The 18,569-nt window shown below is 37.2% G+C and overlaps 1 protein-coding gene across 1 annotated transcript; it reads left to right on the top strand.

Moving 5' to 3' along the window:
* Window positions 1-4,106: 4,106 nt before the first annotated feature.
* SLC25A21 (solute carrier family 25 (mitochondrial oxoadipate carrier), member 21) lies at window positions 4,107-18,162 on the top strand (the record flags this gene model as incomplete). The annotated part of the gene is made up of 4 exons (XM_009572760.1): window positions 4,107-4,271; window positions 14,423-14,604; window positions 15,421-15,473; window positions 18,018-18,162. Coding segments are annotated over 4 exons (471 nt in total), but the record flags the coding sequence as incomplete, so codon positions are not given.
* Window positions 18,163-18,569: the final 407 nt, after the last annotated feature.

Genomic DNA, 18,569 nt, shown 5'->3' with positions numbered 1-18,569 from the left:
TAATGGTTCTATGATTCTATGATTCTAAGTGCCAAATCACATAAGCATGACATGAAAAGGTTGGCTGAATCTCTGGTGAGGCATGATTTTTGCATATTCTACTATTAAGTTTTCACTGAGTTAATACTTGCATGCCTTGTAGCACTCATCTGCACAAACTGAACCCTTTTTAAAAGGGTTTAAAGAGATTTATCACCTGGTCATTTACATAAGCTGTTTGGGCCAAGCTCCTCAGGTACACTCTGGCAAAATACTGCCACTGATTTCCAAATGTCATAACTCTAGCTGGTACCTACTAGCTGGTACCTACTCCGTAACTCATCCAGAGAAGCATTCTCTTTCAGAATAAATTTTAAAACATTTGGTAAATTTCTGTTTGATTCTCAGTGCATGCGAAAGAGATGTTTGGTTGCTCCAAGTCTCCAGCCTAGACTTTATTTTAACCACGGGCAGCAAAGCCACTGAAACAGAGAGCTAATGCAGTACAGGAGTAAAAAGGTTAGGATCCTGGAAGGAGAGAGACTGAAAGTGGGAGAAAGCAATGTGTGAGAGGATCTCTCTCAGGAAGGTGATATAAAAAAATTATGGACTAAGCAGATATTCTATCTTTCTGCCTCACAGTTTTGAAGATACCTATCTTAATAAAACCTCTGGGTTTGAGTGTAAATACACCAGTATTATATTTTGAGCAAACTAGTTCCTGTAAAGTTGCAAGAGACCAAGATATCCTTTCGCTTCATACATTTTAATTTTTTTTCTCTATTGCAAACTTTATAACAAAGTCTGGGGTGTTTTAGTTAGTAAATTTTATGCAATTACTTACTTTAATTACAGCATGTCTTCCTTGGTGACCTTCAGAATACTCCAATAATCACAGTGTAGCTATTCAAAAGCATTCTGAGTTGTTTTGATTTAGGTGAATTTTCTTTGAATTTAATTTAAATGCAAATTTTCACAAAATCCAAACAATAGTATATTATCATACAAATAAAATTGTAAAAGAACGCTATTGGGACTCCACTAGGAACCTAGTTTACACCTAAAATATAAATAAAAGTGTCTATTTGCCCTAATGAAAAAATCCAAGGAACTGAAGTTCTTAAATCACAAAGGTAGTTAAATCACAGACATATCAATTTTTAATATATCTTTTAAAAAAAGTGTTAAAATTTCACATTTTGCTGTAAATCAGGAAAACTCCAGTGACTTCATTACCATGATCTCAAGTTCTCATTAATAATATGTTAAAGAACATTCCACACTAAAGCCTGTAAACTCAAGCCTATTGGGAGAAGCATGTGCATGTTATATTATACAGCGTAAGGCAGTGGTACACTCATTTCATTACCATGCACTGTTTTTTTAAAAGGTTTAAGTAAAGTATGTACCTATCCTATTGTGTAGCTTTCATACTACATGATGAAACCTAATGCAGTTCACATATTTCTTTGACTATTGTATTGAAATAATAAATATATCTTGTTTAAAAGGAACAAGGAAGAGCTTGAAAACGTACACCCACACCCAGACTGCTGCACACCCCCAAAGCAAATATTCACACACTATGTGACAGCTGAATTATTCTGTGGTACCAGCTCATCTTTCTAGGGCTGATAGGTTTAAAGAGGAAGGCCACTATAAATCACATATCGGCACTTTTGTAATGTGGATTGCTACAGGTAAAAATAACGGTGACTTTTTGTAAAGGTAAACTGCTATAAGGGCCAGCACCTTGTTGTTTTGTTTTCTTTTTTTTTTTTTTCTTTTCCCTGTAGCCATGGGTAACTCACTGGCTGTAGAAACTTGTGTGGTAATAAAATCTTCTCACCTGACTTAAGAATTGTGATTAATTAAACAAATACAAGTTTCTGCTTTATGATGAGAAGAATCTGACTCCAGATTCCACTAACTAGGTCTCTGTTAAGTATAAGTCAACAATTGTGTGAAGTGAATTAAACTCCAGATGTTTATACAATAAATTCCTCCATCTGAATTAGTCATCCTAAGGTCCTTCCATCATCAGTGATGAAACACAGACCTTCTATGGCTTGATCAGCTGGCTTTTAGATGCCTACTTTGGACAAAGTGAACTGCTGTCTAGGAAAGCCCTCTTTATTGCTACAGGACTGAAAAAGGGAATCTTTTTGAGTAGCTCAGATGTAGACATTGCAGGTATCTACACTTGGACTGATGAATCCCATCTCAGGTGTTCAGCAAGTGGTAGGCTTCCCCTCTGAGTCATTAGTAAATCTGTATTCAAGATGAGACCAAAGGGATACCTTACTATTGAAAGTTTCTGTGTTCAGCTTAAATGACTTTATTCAGGACCACTAATTATTTTTTAAAGAACTAATCCTCATTTTTTGTGCATGAGAAAGGATGTTATTGCTAGTATCTGGACCATATTCCATGTTGGGTATCTACATGTTAGAATAGATTCTGATCTGAATCCCTGGGGGTAGTTAGAAAAGTAAACTGTAGTAAAATGTATGCAGAGCATTAACAGGGTAATATTCATTACCAAATATGAAAAAACAGAATGTAACTTAGTATTAAAGACTAAACTTGTCAGTCACCTAAATAAGCAGTCGTATGCTGTGTCAGATATGATAGGCAACCTTTGGCTAATGCTGTTGATCTACCACAGATATTTTGAAACAGAAAGCTATTAAACAAATAGGGTATTGAAATTAGCAGTGTTCACAGCGTTGTAGTCAAAATTCTTCTATATTTTCATGTTTGAGCCTCCTAGTGGAAGTCATGTTTTGCCTTTCTAATTAAATATTTGGTTACCCAGAGCTGGCTTTATGCTTTGGAGAAAGCCAAATTCAAGTCAACAACTTTTTGAAAGGACCTTTTTTATAATTCTGCTAAAAAGAAATCTAAAATGTTCAGAAGGGGAACACCTGATTCTGAGTATCAAAGTATTTTGGAAAATAGATTAAATGTGTATGTAGTCAGGCAGATCCTGTCTGAGGAACTGATCATTATATAAGTGGATTCTGAGGAATTTTCTTCCTTTCTGCTTTTGGTTAAATGAAAGTTGGCTGACTAAAATGATTTCTATGACTTTTGGGCATTATTTTCAAAACAGGATTTCTAAAGTCAACTTCCTAAATCTGTACCTTGGAATTTAAATGGGTGTTCTGATTTTCAAAATCTAACTACACTTTTTCAGTCAAATAATTCATTAGGAGGGCAAAACAGGATTTCAGTTGCATGCTTAAGAAAAAAACAAACAAACAAAAACCAAACCCACCTTCTTTTCAAGATTTTCAATACTAGAAGAAGAAAGTTTAACATGTGATCTGGTTTTAAAAAGTGCTGTCTACCCAATAACTCCTTCAAAAGTCAGTGTTTTAAAGCAGTGGTTTGCATTCTTAACAGCATGAAGAGCCTCAGAGGATCCAGAAGGGTTCCCAGACAATATATATGCCTTTTGTCACCTTTCAACTCTATTCCTAATATTGAATCTGGAAACTGCTGAACTGATCTTCAACACAAATATTTATAGCCTCCCTTGCTGCTCTAATTTGTGGTTCCCAAGGACTTGCTTCCAAAGCCATAATGGCTCCAAAATTTCTTGTTCCAATTCTGTCCCTTTTATCAGTCCCTCACCATGCATATTCCTGTGCCATTAGTTTTGCTAGAGAAGCTGTTTTTATCTTCTTATTGTCCAGAATAATTGTTACATACTCTAGTTGTGTAAGGGTTTCATCTGTCGTAATCTTAACGGCATAGCATCAATGATAAAAAAACTATTGCCAAATTCACACATTCAAAGCCACATGTTGCTCTATATTTTTTTTTTCCAATTATGATTTTAGGATCTTTTTCTTTGCTTTAGGGATCCTTAGTCTTTTAGAGTATTCAAGTCATGCCTTCATCTTTTTTCTGCAATCAGAAAAATGAGGAATCTTTTTTTTTAATGAAAGTTATGATTTTTACGTGATCACAGGAAGGGAAAATAACAAATATGGTGAGACTTAAGATAAAATGACAAGAATTGGCAACACTGTGTTTGTCAACAGGATTGAAATGATGCTATGGTTATTGTTTTCTTTTTGTAAAGATGATCTCTTCCTTCTTTTGCTTAACTTGTGTAGCAACCATCTAGCTTTGTTCAAGCTCGGCAGATCATTAAAACTGATGGTCTGGGCTTCCAAGGACTCAACAAAGGTCTTACTGCAACACTGGGCCGTCACGGAGTTTTTAACATGGTTTACTTTGGATTCTACTTCAATGTGAAAAACATTCTTCCAGTCAATAAAGTAAGTTCTTCGTACAATGCAATAGGCAAACAGATAAGAGGTTTGGCAATTTAATTAACACTGTATTTTTCTGTGCAAACCTGTGGTATTTAGTAATAAACAGGGACTAACCTAGCTCTCTGTTTTGCAGAAATCTGTAGCATTTTAATGGAAGCAAACCAAGGATTTGTACTTCTCACTTTTTAAGCAAAACTGAGTATAAATAAAGTAGTCACGTTTGAATTCTCATTTTTATGAATTTCCCTTTATACCATGGTAGCAATGTAAAAAGGCAGAAATCAGGATACAGGTATGTTATGCTTATGTTAGGTATGTATGCACTTTTTAAAGTGGTAAGCTGGCTTAGAAGAGAAAAATCAGTTTCTAGAACTTCCTTCAGTATTCACAAAGTAAGGGTCGAAGCTTGAGGAGATGGCAGAGCTGCAGTACGTAGGGTATCCTGGCCATGGGCTGGGCCTGTTTACTCAAAAGAGAGTTCAACCTAGTGTTGAAGGACGATAGGACAGATTTATCCGTATGGGAGGGAGCCAGCCCAAAACCGGACTTACAGGGTCACGCACAGGGGCTTTATGTAGTATGTCCTATGAGTAAGTTAAAAAAAAAAAAAAATCTTTATAACTGTAATTTCACTTGAAGCAATTTTATTTGATAGTCTTATATTCCTTTACATAACAAAGGAAACATTTCCCTTTACAACAAAGGGAAATGTTACTAATGAGAACATGGTAATACTGGCAACTTTCTAAATGACTGTGTGAGCAACGGCTAATGGTTTATTAATGACTCCAGTACGTTACTTGCTGAACTGTGTTTTCACTAACGTGATTTTTCGATGATGACAGTTAAATAGTCACAGGTGTAATAGGTAGTGATATTCATATAAGAAGCTGCAATTTACATCAAAAGGGATCAGTTTCTATTCCCAGATGAAGTAACACCTCTTTTTTTTCTGCACTTCTGAGTAGCCTGGTATTTTTGTTGGCAACATTGTGTAAATGGAGAAAAGCTCCACTTCTTATTTGCAGATCATTACAGTAAATTGAATTGTTCAAGAGCAGCTAACCCACAAGTTTCTACAAGTTTCTTTTAGTGTATTTAAGCATACTTTACAACATACTTTAATCACACATTCTAAAAACTCAAGGCACAAGCATAGCTTGATACTAAGATAGGAGTAAACTGGTTTATGTTGATCAAAAGATGAAAAAATTATAATCACTATGCAGAATATTCAGAATTGTATGCAGATAAGGACAAAGAAGCTTGTGTGCAATCTCTATGGAAATCCTGAAGTGTTCTTGTGTAGCGATTGAAGAATACTAATAGTATTTGGCATAAGCATGCTTTCCTAGCCTTTCAGATTTTAAAAAATGGGAAGAAATATTGCATGATTAGAAAGATTCAGAGCCTTATGATCTGAGAGAAATTAGCATTTTTTACAGATTTTGTATGATACAGAGAATTGTCAACATCTACAATATAGATTTAAATACATCTAAAAAATGAAAGAGAAATTACTTCAGTGGAGTCAGCCAGTGGCCCAGCTGTCCTCTACGTATACTACCAAAAGCAAAAGGTAATTTAATCAATGTAGGATTAGATTGCATTAACTGCAAAAGAGTGGAGAGGTTTGCCTTGTGCTCGACCAGTGCAAAGTGGCTTGCACGGTGGCTTGCACAGTGGCTACATCTGTGCTAGTAAATTGAGCAGCGTCACTGAAACTCAGTCATCTGTGCTGTTAAATGTTCCCTGGCACAGCTTTGGCCCAGGCCAGCCAACACTGTTCGTGGGGATGGCTTAGGAGCTAGCACAGACAAGGAACCATTCCTACTAGGCAGGTTTCATGCAGCCAGTCTATTTTGAATGGTAATAGCATTTAATAGCGCTAATAAAGTTAACAGGACTCTCTAGGCCAGCTGGCATCAGTGCCATAGACAGTTCTGTACATACAGATACAGCCAATAATTCTGATCAAACTCCCATTAAAATCAATGCAAATCTTACCCTGAATTTAGCAGGGTACAGATCAGGCCTCATCTGGCTTGTGTTAGCCAACAGTATGTCTCAGGCATTTACATGCGTTGAACCTCATTTCAGTGACTGGAAAATAGAAGTATTCAACAACATTTTGTGATCTGTAACTTAAACCTCTTCTGTCAGTAGGCAGGTACTAGAGGCTAAGAGTTATCAAACCTGTACAAGGAATTTGATAGAAGCTGTTTTGCAGTTAGTCTGAAAAATATTAGACAGTTGTAACTTTTCAAGATTTCTCACATACTTGATTTCATTACAAAAACTAATTTGTTCACTTTGTATATTTTGCCAGAAAAGAAAATCTTAAAGTCAGTCTTGTGATATTGACAAACTTTTAAAAAATCGTGAAATAAGAATACTACACTTTTGAAATAATTTTGGCTCTTGACTATGTATCTGCTGTTCACCATCTGTAACGTAAGTGGAAAAATGTATGGAAATGTCCGTATGAGCCTTTTAGCTGTCAACAGTGCTAAACTGTGCATTAAATTTGCATCCCAATTAAGGATGTTTGCAGCTTATTTTGCCAAAAACAATAAACCTTTTATGTTGAGTGGTCAAGTGATATAAATGACATGTGTGGGTTGTAAATGTTCGTAATGAATAATTTTTCATATGTTCAGTCTATTCTGCTAAACAGACCATTTACAGCCAACCTCATGCTCTGTTTACTGAAAATGGAATAAGCCAGACTTGTTTCAGTTGCCGCTGATGTATCAACCATAGAGCATTAACAGCTATGCATCTGCACTAGCAATCAAATTAGTCTGCAAATTTATATCGTCTCAGTTTTATGGCACCTGCTTTTATAGCACATTTCATAGGCGTCCAGCAGCTCTCGCTTTTCAATTTTTTATCATAGTTAGGTTTGATGGTGAACGCTAGTTTCATTAAAACCTTTGCTCGCTACCACCTCCAAGTGGCTGTCATACTTCTTAACGATATAAAATTTCCTTACTGTCTGTTAAAAGCCCCCTTTGAAACGTGGCCAACTGCAACACTGATTTCAAGTCAGGCACTGCCTGCCCCAGCCGTCACAGATGTGCCTCCTGTTAAAAGGGCTGCTGCGTCAGACAGTGGGAGCTGAGCGGTGTGTTGTTTTGTCAGAGAAAGGGCTCTAAACTTCTATAGGCAAAGAAGAAGAGATGGGAAACCAAAACTGGCTGTTCAGCTTGGCGAATAAATAAGATAGTAGACAACAATTTTATTTTTAGTCGTTTTCAGATCTATGTCAACATAGAAGTTATACGTAGGAACAGACAGTGAAAAGGGCATGTGGTACAACACAGCTTTACTATTTAGTAAAGTAAGTGGTAAACCAAGATGATTTAGGAGAAGGCTGGATCAGAGTGAGAAATAGAATAACCTCAGAGCTACCACCCAAGCTCAGATTTCAGGATGACCTGTGAACTGGAAAAAAAAAAAAATGGCAGTGCTGTATCCAGTATGACGTTACATGCCACCCATTGATCAGTCTCCAATCTGAGGTGTCCTGAGGCTGTGGAAACTACAGCCTGTGTAGTTTAAAGACTTCAGTCTAGGCCATCATCACCAAAAGATGTTGTATTAAAGGAGAAGAGTCTGTTGCTACCTCAGCTGCTTCTGTACTGTGGTATTCCTGTAGGCAAGAGAGATACGAATTTTCAGGAGAGGAATCTTTGGTCAAAATAAAAATGTGAAGAAGAAAAAACAAGTTTCTTCTGTTTTCCTACAGAAATTAGGATAATGCTGAAACTGATAACCAGGTCCAACCATAGCTGACAGAGAGGCAGCCTTAAAATAGGGAAGTTCTTGTAAAACATAGAAATAATCATTTAAAAGGAGGAGAGATCCTACAAGTGCATCTTATGAGTGTCCCAGGTGAGGGAAATTTTCAGTGGGAATTTATGCCTTATTAAACACTGAATTCCATGGGAAACAGCCCATGCAAGCCTTAGTCTGAGCTTGCACCTTTCCAGACATCAGTATCAATCAGTGACAAGAACCCATAGGACACCAAAATTCTTTAGTTCTGGTATTCATGGAGCTACTCTTTTTTTTCTCTTTCATGAATTACGGTATAACTGAGACTGAAGATAGATAGTGCAGACAAAGGTACTGGATGCAGGAGTAAGCAAGAAGACATCCATTTCTGGGTGCCCTTTTCTGCATAGTTAGTGTCTTAATGATGCCATCAAAAGGTGACCTGCTTGTAACCCCAACACTTTATGAACAGTCTGATCATATGTGTAGACCAACTCTATGCGGGAGAGCTGAGTCTCCAGAATTCTGTACATTTTGTATTTGGTGACCACATATTTGTTGTCTCTTGTTTTTTTATTTACATCAAAAGTTCTTTGTTGCATATGTTTGTTTTAGGACTAAATGAAGTGAAGTCCTAGCCTTGCCTATGGGTCCAAAAGGTTATAGAAAAAGAGTAAATAATAGATAATAATGCTGCTTATAAATCTGGAGTAAGATTAATAATTTTATCAGGAAATTATATTTTGAGAAAAACAAATCACTGAGAGGATTTCATACTGTTTGAAAATGTATACCCTGTACAGCAGACAAGCCATGTCACTCTGGAGACTAGCCAGGACATTTATTCTAGTAGCTGTCATTCACCTTGTTATGCTGTCAGACATCTGACAGGTAGACTTTAAAAACTTAAATAAATGTCTGCTGCAATGAGATTGCACTCAAGGAGGAATCTGAGATAACACTAGTGTGAAAAAGCACATTCAATTCAAACAAAGTGCAGCTGTGACTATGCATTTTGGAATGCCTTTCCTGATCATCAATATGTTTATTGTAGTTATAATTTCAGCATTTCTTATGCATCTTGACGAAGATGAGACCATCAGAACTAATCAGACAGCAAGCTATAGTTTACAATAAGGAGTTTACTATGTAAATGCATGAGATGGACAGAAGTTCAGGGTCAATAAAACTATGAAGCCGTTCCTTAAGGTGTGGTCAAATCTTGATTAAGTCACAAACAAAAATTGTGAATATTCTTTAAAAGAATCAAAGCATGATGTTATCACAACAGTGATGAGATTCACTTTCATCTTTTCATTTTCACCCTTTCTGGAGCCTTGCAGTGAGTCTACATCATTTTCTTCTCCTTACTGCTGATCTCTGCCGGGAGTTTACGTGCCTTCAAACCATCTGATCACATCTGTACCAGCCTCTTTCTCTTTAAGAGTAGAATTTGACAGCCTTTCTTCCCAGCTCTCCTCTGGGACTCAAAAGGAAGACCCAGACCCTGTCTCTCCTCTGGGTTCTGGCTCAGTGTCTGTGTTTAAAGCAACTCATTTGAGTTTTTCATCTGTTCCTTGTTGCTTTCCTGAGAGCTATCTCCCACCTTGGCCTCTCTCTGAATATACCTTTTCTCCTCTGTCTTGGAAGCTCCCCTTCCTCAGACCAACGTGTTCCATTCTTTCACTGTCTGTTGCCATAGGAATCTCCTTTTAGTGATTAAAACCAATTATTAGGCTGGCTAAAGCAATTCCTTACAGCCTGTTTTGCTGCCAAACACTTGATTATAGTCAATGTAGCCTACATCAGGCCTTGTGGCACCTCTTAGCTTGCCGTAGGAGTTCCTATGCTATTACACTTCACATCATTAGCCAAAAAGGCCAAGAAGCAACTCTACCCCCCTTATTCCTGGCCTATCTCCCTCTTCAGTCCCATAATTCTTAGGCAGAAGCAGAGTTGGCCGAACCAAAGCCTTGTCTTTCAAAGTCCTCCTTGTCACACACAGGGAGGTGGAATGTGCAACATACAGTGCAAAGCCTCTCAGATCCATTCCTGGCTTCTCCCCTGACCCATTATGTGACCTTGAGCAAATGTATTTAAATTTAGCAGTCATTTCAAATCACTTTTGGTACTTCTGTGCCAAGTGTAACTCATCTATAAAACTAATATTATGGCTAACATTTTCAAAGGAGTTTAAGAAACTTAATGCAAATATTCCAGTCTAAGTATTAGTTTCGGGCTAACTTCAGTAGGCTGCTTTGCAGTTACCAACTTCAAACATTATACTATTATTATTATTATTTATTCTTCACGCAAATTGTCAGGAATTGGCATTCTCCTTATCCATGTAAGCATTATTCTTATATAGTGAACTTACCTACAAGGTGCTCAGAAGTACTAAGACATAATTATAAAAGCATTCTTTCTCATAAGATATGTAGCTTCATCAACTGAAAAAAAACCCCCAAAAAACAGTGGAAAGATCTCAAGGCAAACATCCAAATATTGAAGCAAAAATAGCTTCAATTAGACAAATTAGTATTTATTGATCTTTTGGTTTTTTGCGACACATTCTGCCACTTTTACTTAGACTGAACAGGGCCTCACAAGGGAAAAACAAGTAGTTTTCCTGAGTGTCTCTGCTGGTCAGGTTTCTAAACACTATTATGCACATCGGTGGACTGTCCACATTATCCATTTCTGGTTACTTCAAGCACCCTACCTTAGGGAGTTTGAGCTATTCCCTTGAAGCTACTTCTCTCTACTGCGTATGCGAGTGTCACGTCCTACCTTTGAACCCTTGGATTGCACTAAGATGGATGTCTAAATCAGTACAAATACATCTACTATGGTGAGATATTATTATTCTAAAATGATTTTTCAGTTATTCTGAAAAAATTAAATTAACTAAGTTCCAAGCATACATGCTTTTACCAAAGGGTTAGTTCATTGCTGGATTAATATCTATGCCGCTTATTGAATTAAGTGACCTTCCTTCAGTATGGCTGAAGATAGTCTGGAAGCTTTTGACTGAAATCAAAGATTTAAACAGAGCTTTTGACAAAGTGCCCAGCAAATGGGAAAGGAAAGCCCGGGGCTTTGGTGAATGAAACTGATAAATTAAAACTGTCTCCAGTGGGTGACACTCTTGTACATGGGTGTGTATGTGCTAGATTTAGGGCTAGAATTTTCTGTTGCTAGAAATTATGGAATATAAAAGAAGGAATTAAGCAGCATATGATTCAGAAGGAACTTACGGAGTCTCCACTTATTTAAAAATGTTATGATAGGAGTAATGAAGTATAAAAAGCAGAGACATAACATCTCAAAATTTTTGCTCCCAAAGTAAGCAGGGAAATCCAGCAAGACATGCGTAGACATGGCATTTATTAGTGATGCCTACTTCTCTCTTTATTTTTGATGGCTGCTGGTGCTCACGGGGCGGGGACTCAGGAAATGTGATTGTGAAGAGCGTGGTAAAAAGGTGATCACAGATTACATTATCCAACCACAGCAAAGTTATTCCATTGTGAATAAGCAAACTGGTATTTCACTTCCTTGTGGTATATTGTACTGTGGTGTGGCACCATCTAAAATCAAGTTTCAGTTCTACATGTTCTACTCGTACTGCAGAAAAATCACCTTTGCCTAAGAACAGAATTCATAGATGGTTTTCCTCCAGTTCTGTCATTTATGAAAGCAAGAGGAGCTTGTCAGAATCTTTTTTTCTAATGTACCAGATATGAAACATATAATATTCAGTCAGTGAACTCATGGTGCAGAAGTTAGTGACAATAACATGATGATAACTGCCTGTGCTAGCCACTTGCAGCATTAGCACTAGACAGATATGTTATCCTCATGTCTCCTTTCACAGGGTCCTACACTGTTAGGAATATTTTGGCATTGTCCATGGGGTAGGAAAAGGACAAATTTCGGTATAAAAAGAAAGACACTGCTTCCTGATAGCACCAACTTGCACCTACATGATAGACAGCCAATGTTCCTTTGTCCATGTAAGCATTGTGGACAGAGGCATAAATTATGTTTGGGAATCTCTTTTTTCACTTGGAAGCAGCAGCACAGTAAAAAGCCACTACCCTGTGCTTTTAGAAAAAAATAACTTTTTAATTATTTTTAACAGCTACATTTATTTTGAATCTGTTATACAAATGAAATGATCCAGATATTACAGTAACGAATGCCACAAAAACCTTTCCTATGAGATATGTAATAAAAAACTAAGTTATATAGCAAAGCTAGTGTATACCATAGCACATTTGTTAGAATCCAGTTTTGTGAATGAGCAAAATGCTGCCTTTCAACATTTTCTGTGTCACAAATACTGGAATAGAAATAAAGCAATCTGTGGTCATTTCCCTTTAGTGGTGTTGGTGCAGTGTCTGGTTTCAACAGACGCTCACTTGATCGGACACCCACTATATCCTATACTCTGTGGCACTCTCAAACACAAAGCAGGCAGTGCTGGCACTGGCAATTCACCGAAATATGAAAATGCTCAATCGTTCAAATACAAGGGATTTGTCAGGAGCAGCAAGGCTTGAAATTCAATGCTTACAAGTAAATATTTTCGTCTGACATGTATTGCCTAGCCCAGAGGGCAGCCCACTGTGCTTGGCGCGATGGAAGAAAGGGTCCTTGTGCCAGGTTGCTTGACAAAGATATTTTGGACCATTCTGGACTATGAGAAGTCAACAGAGAAGTGGTAGCGTCCTCACTGCAGCCTGGTTTGAGGAGGTTAGTACAATCTGGAATAGCACTTAGCTCTCAGGTGTGGGTATAATCATACGCCTGCTGCCTGGAGGTAGGTAGGCACCATGCTGGAACGGGGCAGCCATACTGCTGCCCCTTGAACTTCAAAAGCGGTCCTTTTTTCCTCTCTAGATACCAGAAATATTTGCTTTATTTTATTTGCATTTAAACCACTGTCAGTATGTACAGAATAAACAGAAATTTGCTGCTAAGCTTTTTGCTAATAAAGTCTTGCAATTCTTTATATACCACAAGCCATTCTAATTTTTAAAAGGTATTACCAGTATGTTTCATGTTTTGTGAAATCAAGGTGTTGAGTTTTTCTGCAAGTAATAAAAAGCCCCGTTGATTTTGACATTTGTCTCTCAACACCTGTATGGGCTTTGTCCAATGCATATTATGGAAGTTTTAATTTATGTTTCTTGTTGCTAATCTGGAAAGGAAAACTTCTTCATTGTTTCCTTTTTCAGTCACAAATGTACAGGTTTAGGCAACAAAGAACTCTTTCATTTTAATATTGTGCTGATGTTATAACGTAGCAAGTCATTTGTTATTTTAATGATGATTTTCTACAATTAAAGTACCTTCGTGAAAAAAAATGGAACTGCATATATAGATATAGGTATATAGATATAGCAAAAAAATGTCCTTGCCATTGAAGACCAATAGCAAAAAAAATGTGCGTAGGAAATGCACTGGAACACACTTCCCTGTGACTTCCACTACTTAGAGAAATAGGATTAAACTTGCTTCAAGAGACTTTGACTCCCAGATAAACTCTGAGTTCTTTGATGTCATAGAAAATGCCAAGGTAGGAGGTCTTTCTCAAAGTTCAAATAAAACCCCGTTGGACTGTGAACTGTGAGTGAGCAAAGAAGTTTTTAGATGCACTTCCAACCTGCTTCTAGCTTTTAGTATGAATATATAGTAGGGTTCAGAAACAATCTGTTGTAAATTCTTCAGCCAATTAGCTGAGTGAGTTACCACCGTTTATAATGCGCAGAACGTGGAGGCTCTTTTGCAGTTGCGCCGAGTTGGATTGTTAATAACAGGAAGCTAGCACTTCTCAGTACAGTGGATCAGCTACATGTGAAAATAAATGTAAAAAACCTGGAGGGGAATGGCAGCAGACTGAGATTAGCCTTTATTTAATTTAGCATTTGGGGGTCCAACACACAAATGAGCGTTTTAGTAGGCTTCATGGTGGAAGTTGCTGTCATTTGTAAAATATTCTGGCCAATTAGCTAATAGTGTGCTTGGATTTCTCCTGTTTTGATACAGTAATACTAAGTACATTGTGAAGCCCAATTATACAAATCATCCCCATATGCCATACCAGTCTTTCTTTATGAACTGTGTTTATAAATCCTGTGTGAGGAAATGTGTACTTCAGCAATTTAGACCATGTGTAAAAACATAGCCAATAGGATTGTCAAGAAAACAAGTTCCAGCATAGGAAATCCTAATGTGTTCCGCTAAAATAACACGAGTGTGTTGTGTTGTGTGAGTTTTCTGATTAAATACATATTACTTTATAGTGCTTAACCTGCATAGGTCCTTCCATTTCCCTTTTTATTCTTTCTTTCTCTCTTTTTTTGCAGGATCCAAATTTGGAGTTTTTGAGGAAATTTGGAATTGGGCTAGTCTCAGGAACAATAGCCTCAATTATTAACATTCCTTTTGATGTTGCAAAAAGTAGGATTCAAGGACCACAGCCAGTTCCTGGAGAGATCAAGTACAGAACCTGTTTTAAAACTATGGCAACAGTCTATAAAGAGGAAGGGTAAAACATTCTTATTTTAATAAATGTCCAGACCTCTGTTTTAGTTCATATGGGTCCATAAAACCATGTTGTTATATTTCAGATTTGACGAGGACCATTAAGCCACCCTGAACACACGTATCAAAAGAGCACAATGTAACATTTTGAAAATGTATTTTAGAATTACAAGGAGATATCCTCATACTCCATGTGAACTTTTACAAAAGACTTACGAGATGATTATTGGGTTGTCAAAATTTATGTTCCATAAATAAATGCTTCATATATCTCATGTAATTTTTTCAACTCTTCATTTTGTAAAAGGAAAATATCAACAGAAAACAGAGTATTTCCCAGTTTAATCTAATTGTAATTATAGAGACCTCTGTACCTTTAAAATGACTGCTGAAATAATTAAACTGGGGACAGGTCGTTGTGGCAATAACGTTTTCCAACTTTTAAAAATATTTCTCAAGTGGGGACTGTGTTGTAGCTTTGATATTCAATTATAGCAGTCATTTTGTCCATGTATGCAGCTGTTGTTAACAGACTTGTCTTGAAAGTAAAACCATCTCACTGATTAAAGTCATATTTCTGATTGGCTAGGCTCACAACGTAGCTTTTGTGACTGAACATTGATTAACTTTTTCTCTTCATCTGATCTGCCTCTGTAAAATGTTAAAATCCAGATACTGCCTGCTATTGAACATGTGTAATTTCAAATAATTGCTTCTAAGTGCTCTGCCAGCATTTTAACAAACACATGCTAAAATTCCATTCTTCTTTTAGAGCAAGAATATTGTTTGAAATGTTTTGTTTGTTTTTCTTCTGCTACAGATTTCTGGCTCTGTACAAAGGCTTGGTTCCCAAGATCATGAGGCTTGGTCCAGGTAATTTTCCCACTGTCATTTCTGTATTGCTTTTATTCTTGCTTTCTCTTCCTGTTTTTCAGTTTCTTGAAAAAATGCAGTAAGCATCAGTCAAATAAATGAAACAGTGTACCAGAAATCATCGAAATCACTTTCATCTTTGAATTATTTTGTTTGATAATAGCATCATCTAATAGTATTACAGCTGGATTTGGCTAAATATGTGTCTAAAAAAATAATTTACACGTACACATGAGATGATTGCAGATCCAAGTAACTGCTGGTTTGTGCAACTACTTTATTTGTGAACAAGCCAAATGCATCCATGCAAATGCCAGAACTGTAATGCCTTTGGAAGTGTTTCTTAAAGCTTGTCCCATTCCTTCTAATGTGATTTTTTTTGTTTCGCTAAGACTATTCTAGTGTCACGTTAAAATGCTGGTTAGAGTCTCTCCAGTATAAATGCTCTCAACTAGTCGAAGCATAGCCCAAGCATATCAAATTCCAGTTACTTTCTTCTTCCTGTGCTCTGCGGGGGCTGTAAGGAACAGGCACTAAGAGACTGATAGCATGAGCTGGGAAGAGACTTGCATGGCCCTAGAAGGCTAAGAGGACAAGGATAGCTTAAAACTGGGTTTGTTGATTGACCCCTTCTCACTAGTTACTCCAAACGCAGGAGCACAGTAGTTGAGAGCTAGATCTTCTACTTTTAGACTATTTTTCCCTGACTGGTTTTGATTAATCACAAAAGCAACGCATTGGGCCCTTAGACTTTCCCAGCCCACAGAGGCAGTTTCTGTCAAAAAGAGCAGAAGCCCCAATTTGAACAGTATCCCATTCCCGTGAAATTGTATTCCAATTGTGCAAGGTGGTTTAATAGGCAAGAACACACATGGTTAAAAGCAAGTAGGTACAGAGTCTGTTCTGCAGTATAAAGGAGGCAGTAGGTTTGTCTGTAAATGTTTGCATATCCAATCCGTCTGGTTAAGTGCTAGACCATGCCTGGTTATTGTGCAGGGTAAAGCAAGAAGGTGGGGAGGGGAAACAAGGCAGCTAGGCATAAGTCTGGAGCTAAAAGCCTTTTCCCTCATACTCCAAAGATACTAGATTACATACAGGACAAAGAGAAGGCAGGGTTTCTCTTCCCCAGTACCCGTTAGCACAGCAGATTTTGGAATAAAATTTTCCATCTTACAAATGACTATGCGTTCTGGCCCAGATCCAGCAAGGCAGTTAAGTGTGCACTTCATTTTAAACACTTTTGTAGTCCCATTGACTAATATATAGATTTGGCTTGCCGATGAAACAATAATGCAATCTTTATTGTGACTGGAAAGGTAATTCCTTCTTTCAACATGTGAATGCTTTCAGGAAAAGAGATAATACACAAACAGATCACACAGTATGAGAATTGGAATCAGCCTTGATCTGAGTTCAAATCGCATCTTAGACATTGTGTCTATGATTTGTTTGCTGGTCAAAGCCTTTTGCAAACTTTTGCTCTGGTTAGCTGTCTATGAGTTGCTGTTCATAGAGGTTGTCAAGTCTGATGATGGTTCATTGGGATAAATAACATGGGAAAACTCATGTGGTAGTTCTGTGTGCCTGGTTGTCTGAGCCTACCCCATCTACCTAGAAAGGTCAGCCGAGTTCAGCAGAAGACTTGTTTGTTAGAGGTGCCACGCTAACCCGCTAACTGAGCCAACAGGCAAAGGCAAAGGAAAGAAAATATTTGTGCCCCAGTGCTGGCACCCACAAGTAGCACATTGTAACACGCTTTTACTCCTGCAGCCTGGAATCTGATTCTCTTTCCCCATCTTCTCTAACTAGAAGCTTCTCTATATGCTTAGTTATATATATATACCTTCTGAAACGTTCCCTTCTTTAGCTCATATAGTAATTACAGCCCGGTTACAGAAGGGCTTTAGTCTGGCTTCACTAACAGTAAAGATACTTTATGGCATTCAGGCTGGGATTTTATACCGTTATCAGTTCTAGCAGACAATGCCCTTTCATCAGATCAAACCTTTGCCTGTGGATTCATAGCCCGGTACAGGCACAGGAAGATTATACTCATTTCAGCACTGTGATCTTCTGCTTTAGACATGGTAAACAAACAGCTGAAAACCTTTCTTGAATCTTATCTGGAAGCGTTTTCATCACCCTGATGGTGAGTTTTTGCCATTCCACCACTCAAGTTGCTCTTTCATGGCCAAATTTGACTCTAAACAAACACACAAATACACACATATTCAGATTAAAAGCTTCCCTTGTAAAAAAACAAAAAAAAAAATTAACCTTGAAAAAATGTTAGGAAAAATCACACTGAGGGTGATTTTGATGTAATAGACAAGCTTTTCACATCAACCTTATGGTCTAATATTAAGTAAAATTGGTATGGTTTAAGAATAGGCAAATTTTTAATGAATTAGGGAATTAGTAGAATTATCCATTTTGCAAATAAGGCTTTGCCATATCCTGGTTTATAGTACACACTACAAATGCTCTACAAAATTTTGAAAACACTGAATTTTTTATGTAGTAAAATACTATCTTTTCTTCCAGGTGGTGCAGTGATGCTTTTGGTTTATGAATACGTTTATGCATGGCTTCAGGACACAGTTGATCGCAAGTAGCGCTTCTGAAAAATGTACCTTTTAAAATTATATACATTCTAAAATACACTTTAATAAAGTGAAAGTGATTCTCATCCTTTATGGTATTGAATGCCCTCAGATTACACTGATGATGTTAATACAGTTCAAAACAAATTTGGTCTTCAGGTCCTGATCCAAGAAAACATTTAAGCGCATGCTTTTCTGTAAGTGCATAAGTAAATAGCACAGTTGATATTTGTAATTGTTTGACTGGATCAAGAGAAAATATAAAGGAGACATAGGAACAAGTTAGTTTGTCAAGGACAAACTGAAAATTTTGGACACTGAATTATACTATGTAGTCAATACGTAGCTTTTTTAAAAAATTTCAGCTGAAATGGCAAGATAATAAATTTTAGGAGATTTTGAAGAAGAAAATTGAATAATCCTGTGGGGCCAGATACTAAGCTAGTGTAAACTGACAGCTGCATTGACTGCAGGTTAAGAACATGACTCATAC

The sequence above is a fragment of the Fulmarus glacialis genome, unplaced genomic scaffold (assembly GCF_000690835.1).
Source record: "Fulmarus glacialis isolate BGI_N327 unplaced genomic scaffold, ASM69083v1 scaffold43812, whole genome shotgun sequence".
Lineage (NCBI taxonomy): Eukaryota > Metazoa > Chordata > Aves > Procellariiformes > Procellariidae > Fulmarus > Fulmarus glacialis.
Note: the sequence above shows the minus strand (reverse complement) of the source record. Positions and strands in the feature narration are given on the sequence as shown.